We start from the raw sequence: 7,889 nt of genomic DNA on the forward strand, positions 1-7,889 counted from the left end.
TAAAACCCTCCACCTATTTATAATCCTACAGATGATTTATTATTAAATTTTTTATTTTTTCATGATTGCTTATTTACGATGTAGCGTGAAGCAGTGGTCTTAAGTTATCTATATTCTGTAATGCGTAGAGCAGAGGAAAAAAAAAAAAATCTGATATGTTCTAATATATTCTAATGTAGTCTGGATGTCGCGAGGACGTGACGGAGGTGAGAGTTAAAGAGCGAGCCCCCCCAACGTCATCCCACCGCCCCCTCCACCTCCCCCGTGGCTTTAGTTCTCATGATGCGAACATGTTTGAATATCGTCACCTGTAACACTTGACTCGTGCTGTTTTTTGTGAGGTTCTATTTTCTATGTTGAACACTGTTACTTTGTTCTGTATGTGTCTTTGTTTTTGTAAAAATCATATTTATTTCACTATTTTTGTAGACAAAAAAAAACAAACAACTATTTGATTTTGATTGTATTTTTCTATTTGAATAGGACTATTATACGATTTATTTACCCCGCCCCCCCCCCACACACACACACACACCCCCCCCCCCTGTGCTAATTATGTCCAAACGTTCTGTTCAGAGACAGAGAATCATGTCATCAGTAACACAACATCAAAGTTTTGATACACAGTTGATTCTTATTTTGATACACTTGACACATTTCATTTGAAGGAAGGAAAACATGAAGGTTTTATTATATTCTTGGAAGACACTTGAGATTCTCCCCTGTCGCATCGAGGCCCCGGCTGCCTGTCCTCGTAGATGCTCTGAAACTTGAATATAACACATTTTGAAAGGCTGACTAACCTCGAATCTGTGTTGTGATGTGCAATACTGTTTCTAATGTTTGTATAAAAGTAAGAACTACAGTGTAAACCTTTTTAATGCAGATTTATTTTTTTCATTGCATATTTTGCAGATTTCTGATCCACAGTGTCATTTTTTACTGTCAGAAAAAATAAAACCCCGTTTTTTCATTGCAACTATTTTTAAATCCAGATATCTTTGTACTGATGTAAATGATTGTAGTTATTTTGGATAGTGTTTTGCTAACAAAAGGAGAGACTTTTTCATGCATATTTCTATTTCGTTTCATCTTGTTTTATCCCACGTTTTGTTTTATTTAATGGTAGCAGAATTCTTGGAATGATTTATTTTTTCTTTTTTTCATATTTAAATGTCATGGTATTATTTTGTATTTTTATGTGGAAATACACTATATATAAATTTAAAATGCTAATTGCTAAGATATTATTTCGAGTTTAATTATTTTTAAAGCTAAATATTTGTAATTTTATTGTTAAAGTGACTAATTTCTAAAAATCAGAGTTTGTGTATAGATTCACAAAAGTGGTTTATGAGGTGTTTGGATTGTAATTATTACTGAATGGTTCTTTGATATGCAAAAATGAATATCATGGTTATTTTTATTTTTTGTTGGTTTTTGTATTTAAATGGGGTGTTGATTACAATCTTTTTTTTTTTTCTTTTTTTTTTTTTCTCTTTCACTTCCTGAATAAAAGACCCGTTCTGTTTGGACACCACACGGCTGCTACTGCTGCGTTCTGCATGTGTTTTGAAGACAAGACAAAAAATAATTAGTACAAACTGGACAATGTGCTCAACAAAAAACAACGACATCATGATTAAATGTTGTTGAAGGTTTCTCAGTCAGCCGACCTGGTAAATCTTGGTGCTGTATCATAGGCAACTGGACTTGTTTCAGTTTCTTGAAGACGTTTTCAAGAAACTGAAACAAGTCCAGTTGCACCTTCTTTTGGAGCTATTATAATTATTTAATTCCTTATAATATACATGACAATATGTAAGAAGATGAACATTTGCAACCACCACACAAAAAACATGCAAAGGTTAATTAACAGCTTAAAAATATTAACTTAATTACAGTAACTGGTCATGATAATATTTCAATTTGATATTATTTTTAGATAGTTTCTATAAAAATTGCCTCAGATTAATTGTTTGTTGCAGGGAATACACAGCCCCATAGTTAAAACGAGTGCCCAACCTCCACACACATCAGTTCTGGCTCCATCTAGGGGTGAGCGTCGGGAATACAAGTGAGATCAACGCCGAGGTCAACAAGGCACAAATGACTTCTGCCATTTATCAATGTGACTTTTGGAACAACGGCTTTATTCTGCAGGATCCAAGCTGCTGACTTCTGCACTGGGTGTCGCATATTTAAGGAGTCTTCGCCCATGACATCATGGAGTTGATTCCGTATGCACACACTGTGCTTGTTTGCCTTTGGAAGTTTATGAGGCAGAGAGAAGGGAGTGGATAAGGGCTGTGAGGAGGGAGGAGGTAAGAGGGAGGGGAGGATGGAGTGAGTCCAGGCCGCTGGCTGCTGGCTGCTGCTGGCTGCTGCTGCTGCTGCTGCTGCACTAGAAGACACTGTCAGCAGCGACGCAGCTGAGCTCTGCACGCAGATGTGTGAGGGCTCTGCAGAGAACTGACGACTAACATGTTAACCAGGAGATCAGACCATCAAGAAGAGAGGAGACTGAGCAGATAGGACGAAGACACCAGAGAGAGAGACAGAGAGAGACAGAGAGAGAATATTGATCAGGTCTGGAGATGAACAGCTGCCAACTGTGGGGTAAGAACTCTGATCACTGACTCTCACAGAACATCTTTCATTCACAGTATGATAGAAACACTGTTGTGTTAGTCGAACGTGCTGGGTGAATACCTTGCATACCTGTCTGTGTGTGTCAGCCTTTGTGCAGTTGTATCCACATGTTTGCACTCATGTCCGCTGAGTGTGTGTACTTACGTTAACAGTGTGATAAATCACCTCCCCGAAACAAGGTAGATGTGTTAAAAATGTCTTATCCGTCCTATTTTAAACTTTTTCTCATGGACCTTTTCACATGTCCGAGAGGTTAATGGGAGACCTGTGTCTGACATCAATTACTAACACCTAGAGGCCATCACACAGGCTGCCATTGCTCGAAGTGGATACAGACGTTGTTAGTGAAGGATGTCCAAACACAGTCTTTGCTTTTACAGCTCCACCTGTCCAAGACAAGGACAAACCACGAGTTCCTAGTTGGACCTAAATGTCTTGGATTTAATAAGAAAGACAAACTGCAGAGTTTCAAAAATAGCAATTTTTTAAAAAAATCAAAGATGCGTTGTGTAACTTCATTTAACTAACAGTTTTGTTTTAGAGTCCTGTATTCTTGAACTGCAGGACGTCTGTGATCTTTTCGTTTGCGCCCCATCATAACTCAAAATACAAGCTTGCTTTGCTGGAACAAAAATGTAAATAAATGGCTTTGTAGTGCATTTAAATCTCATGCTAGCTCTTGCAAACTGTTATTCCTTGCATCAAGAGCTCTGTTTGTTGACAGGACTTTAAAAAAGCTACACAGAACCCCTTTTTTTGTTGATATTTCCCCCTTTTTTTATTGATTAATGTGTGTGCAAGTGCATTTCAGCGTGCATTTATTGTGTGCCCTCATGCAAATTTACAAGTTTGTGTGTGTGTGTGCGTGTCAGTGTTTGTGTTGAAAGAGGACCGTGTCTTTTAATAATAGCTATTTGACTAATGCTGACATCATCTCAGCAGAGCGGAATTGGCGGGCGGGGTGTCTCCCTCGCAGGACCTCACACTGGCTCTGTGACCAGATCGTTACCCTCAGAATCAAAAACATGCTACACTAGCGACGCAGAGACGCTGTGTGCTTGTTTTAAGTGGTGTGTCTGCGTGGTACTTCCTGTTTGTCTCCCCAGTGTTTACTGTCTCATGTTGCGCACATAATTTGTCTGATGTCACTGACGGACGGAGAAAGCTTGTGAGGCCAACGCTGCAATAAAAAAAAAAAAAAAGACACTCTTATTTTTAAAGACAGACGAGGGGATGCACACATGTTCCGACGCCCCCACCGATCAGAAAACAGCCAAAGAGCAGATGCAAAACTCACTTTCTCACACCCACATGGGCAGATATGCAAAGAACAAGCATATGGTAATCATAAAATCCACCGGTCTTTACGTGTTTTCTGTGTCTTTGCGGACGCCCTACAGATTTGCTTGTAGAACAACTTGCTGGCGAGCTTCCACACATGGCTTTATTGTGAAATGTTTGAGCATCTGAGAGGTCGCCAGATTGGATTCAAGTGTTTAGCAGCTCATTCATCGCTGCACGATTTCCATCAACGTTATTATTTGAGGGGGATTACTCTGAGGGGATCGTGTCCCTGGCTCTCTCTCTGTCTCTCTCCGTGCAACTTAAATGTATAACGTTTCTGCCATTGCTTCATGATTAGGTTCCCCTGACAGAAGTTGAGCTGGATCTTATGTCATAACTAGGGAATGTTTTGGCAACAAAGACGACTTGGACGAGAGACAAGGGTTTCGTTAGAGGTCTCACATGCGATACCGCTGGCGGATGAGAACATCAGTGTGTGAAACGCAGTCAAACAGCAATTGCTCCTCATTACAAGAGCCACATCTGGCCTCATGCTGCATTTGATCTAAAAATTTGATTTATTGATACGCTTTTGTTCTGTCTGCGCCCATGACAACAGAAATAAGTGTTTCATAGCAGATAACAGCTCCCCATTGTCATTCTGTCTTATGGTCATTTTTTATCTTTCCCCTTTGCTCTAATTATCTGTAAACGATAAAAAGTTTAATTGCGTTTCTTAAATTCTAACATCAGTGTGGAAGCATGTCCTCTAACAGTTGTTGTCTGCAATTACAGATGTGAAGATGTGGGCGTTGATGGGAGCAGTCTGTCTGTGCCAGTGCGTCTTTGGACAGCTCTTTGACACCAAACTGAAAGGAGCACCGCGTCTGATCTGCAGCGTCGCAGGGTCACCGGGCCTGCCTGGAAAACCCGGTCCCAGTGGGCCCCCGGGAGCTGATGGGAATGTGGGTATCCCGGGAAGAGATGGCAGAGATGGCAGGAAGGGTGAAAAGGGAGAGAAGGGAGACTCAGGTATATATTGAAACATAACAGATACAGCAGTAGTTTATGTGTCTAATGCTGCGTGCAGGAGGAAAGCTGGCATGGGAAAGTTTCCTGAGCTGACAGCTGCGGTGGAGAAGATGAGCTGATGAGGAAAAACTCATTCACACTGGTTATGAAACGCAGTGTCAGAAACACTATGCCAGAGTTGTTTAGTAGAGCTCCCACTGCATTCTAATCTGCAGGCTTAAAGATGACATGTGTAATCATGCCGCAGGCCTCTGACTCCCCCAAAAGAACATGATCATGACGGACAGTGCAGAAGGTGTTTTACATGTAAACTACACCTTCTGTGCAAATATCTTACTTAAAGGAGACATATCATCCTCATTTTCAGATTCAAAATGTAATTTTGTGTTACTGCTAGAACAAGTTTACATGCTTTAATGTTGAAAAAACACATTAGTTTTCTCATATTGTCCAGAGCTGCAGCACCGTATTCCCCTTCTGTCTGAAACGGTTTTAGCTCCTGTCTCTTTAAGGTCAAGTCTGCTCTGATTGGTCAGCTCACACACACCTGAGCAGGCACTGCTAACAAAATAAGAGCAGCTGTACTTAATCAATTACCAGGTGCCAAACTGGCCGTTGCATTAATTATGCAAATGTATGACATGGTGACATAATGTGATGTCACAAAGTCACAGAAATAGAGGTAGGACTACTGACGAGGAGTTTCAGGAGCCATGTTTTCTGAGCGAGAGAGGAGCTTCTGACCTTTTTAACTTTCAAGACCTTTAACATGCACAATAACCTTTATAAAACACTGAAGGGGAGGGAAAGAATAAAAAAGCCTAATAGGTCTCCTTTACGGAACCATTCTCAACTCAATGTTCCCTTACTTGGCCTTTTTCTAGAGCTTTCAAACATAGGTGGGGTGAAAGCAACCAAATATAACTTTTTGTAGAAAAGACGCTAACCCAAAGTGTCAACACTTGATGATCTACGGATGAGACTCAACTGTAAACTATCTTTCTTAAGGAAATTATTCTCTCAAATAATATCTCCCAAGCCAAAAAATAATCTCCATGCTCCAATAAAGGTCTGAGATTCAAAAATCTCAGTACATATATAATTCAAAACCACAAGCTTACAGGAGTTTGACCTTAAGTTCAGCACTGAGTAGATTTATACAGTTCGTTCGACACAAACAACTTAACATTGATGTTCACAGCTTGGTAAAAATGTTCTTTTAGTATTCAGATGGTGAAAAACAAGTCATGTAAGCCTGAGTAAGGCTAGTGAAAATAGGAGCATGCACATATTGGAGCCAAAAAAGGGCAGCTGCTGAGTTGAAAATGAACAAAACATAAAACAGAGAGACACAGAGAGGCGCGCTGCTCTTCATCAGGCTGAGCAGCGCAGCTTGAAACGTCACTACTTCGATGCATTAAATACTTTGGATGTTGGAGATAAAGCTGCTTAAAATTGCAAAAGTATTTGGAATGATTGCGTCTCACCCGGCTTCACCCAGATTCACTGTACCGATTTCATCTTCACAGCCTGAATAAATCTGTCAGTGAGAAATAAACGTCATGCACCTGTGTTTTCCATTATGTGTAGACGTAGGAATGCAACTACACACCTTCACTGCTCCTGCACAGGCATTTCACAGTGTTTCCATTGCTGCAGGGCATTTATTGTGCGGATGCAGTCAACTGGATATAAGGATGAATAAAGCCAAAACTGTGGCTGCACTCCAGGGGTGACTTAATACATGACACTGGGTGGGGTTTGGTGTTTTCATTGACTTGTCCTTTGAAATTCAGGTTCAACGAGAGCAGCAGAAACTGATTCATACGGCAGGAAATTGAAAAATAAAATAATGAACCGTGCAGAAATGATTCCATCATGTTTTTTCTGCTGTTTCAGGGTTAAAGGGCAGAGTTGGCCCGACAGGTAAGATTGGAACCCGAGGTGAACGTGGACCCGCTGGGAAACGAGGCCCTACAGGAGAGAACGGAGATCTGGGCTTTCCTGGCCCCGCAGGCCGTGACGGGCAGAAGGGCGATAAAGGGGAAAGGGGGCCACGTGGAACAGCAGGGATCTGCAAGTGTGGCAGCCTGCAGCCTAAATCTGCCTTCTCTGTGGGAATCACCAGCAGCTACCCCACAGAGAAAACCCCCATCAAGTTCAACAAGGTGCTATATAACGAGGGCGGACACTACAACACACAGACGGGCAAGTTCATCTGTGCATACCCAGGCGTTTATTATTTCTCCTATGACATTACGCTGGCCAACAAACACCTGGCCATTGGTCTGGTGCAGAATGGTCAGTATCGCATCAAAACGTTCGATGCCAACACGGGGAACCACGACGTGGCGTCTGGGTCCACCGTGATGTACCTGAACCCAGAAGACGAGGTGTGGCTGGAGATCTTCTTCGATGATCAGAATGGATTATTTGCAGACCCAGGCTGGGCCGACAGCTTGTTCTCTGGCTTCCTTCTCTACGCAGACACAAACTATTTTGACATACTGGCAGAGGACTATGCATAACACTTGGGAAACATAAAAGAGGGACTGCTAGTCACTGTTTTTTATTACACATTTTATATATTTTTTTATACAAATGTTTGTACTGCTAGTGTTACTGTTACTATAGAGACTTATTGACTGATTTGAAATTATGTTATTTAATAAAGCTTGAAGTAGTTTCAGATGTTTTTTGTTTTGAGTGGAAGTTGGATCAAATAACTTAAAATAAACATCGTGACACGTAGAGTTTGGTCTGAGTGTCCCCCTTTGCAAAACCTGAAGCATGTGTGGGACAAAGATGTTGCAAAATACGATTTGAAGAGTCAAAACAGGTCAGCCGTGATGTTTTCACTGGCAAGAGAGACAAAAACACCAGCTGGAGGGAAGGACACCGTTTTGCTCTTGCGCTTTTCT

The 7,889-nt window shown here is 41.2% G+C and overlaps 1 protein-coding gene across 1 annotated transcript; it reads left to right on the forward strand.

The window, feature by feature from the left end:
* Positions 1-2,358: 2,358 nt before the first annotated feature.
* Positions 2,359-7,719, forward strand: LOC119028727 (complement C1q tumor necrosis factor-related protein 7). The gene is made up of 3 exons (XM_037114985.1): positions 2,359-2,619; positions 4,732-4,968; positions 6,868-7,719. Exons 1-3 carry the CDS (start codon positions 2,598-2,600, stop codon positions 7,494-7,496), a joined length of 888 nt encoding a protein of 295 aa, XP_036970880.1. The 5' UTR covers positions 2,359-2,597; the 3' UTR covers positions 7,497-7,719.
* The last annotated feature ends 170 nt before the right edge of the window (positions 7,720-7,889 follow it).

This window comes from Acanthopagrus latus, chromosome 11 (assembly GCF_904848185.1).
Source record: "Acanthopagrus latus isolate v.2019 chromosome 11, fAcaLat1.1, whole genome shotgun sequence".
In the NCBI taxonomy this organism is placed as follows: domain Eukaryota; kingdom Metazoa; phylum Chordata; class Actinopteri; order Spariformes; family Sparidae; genus Acanthopagrus; species Acanthopagrus latus.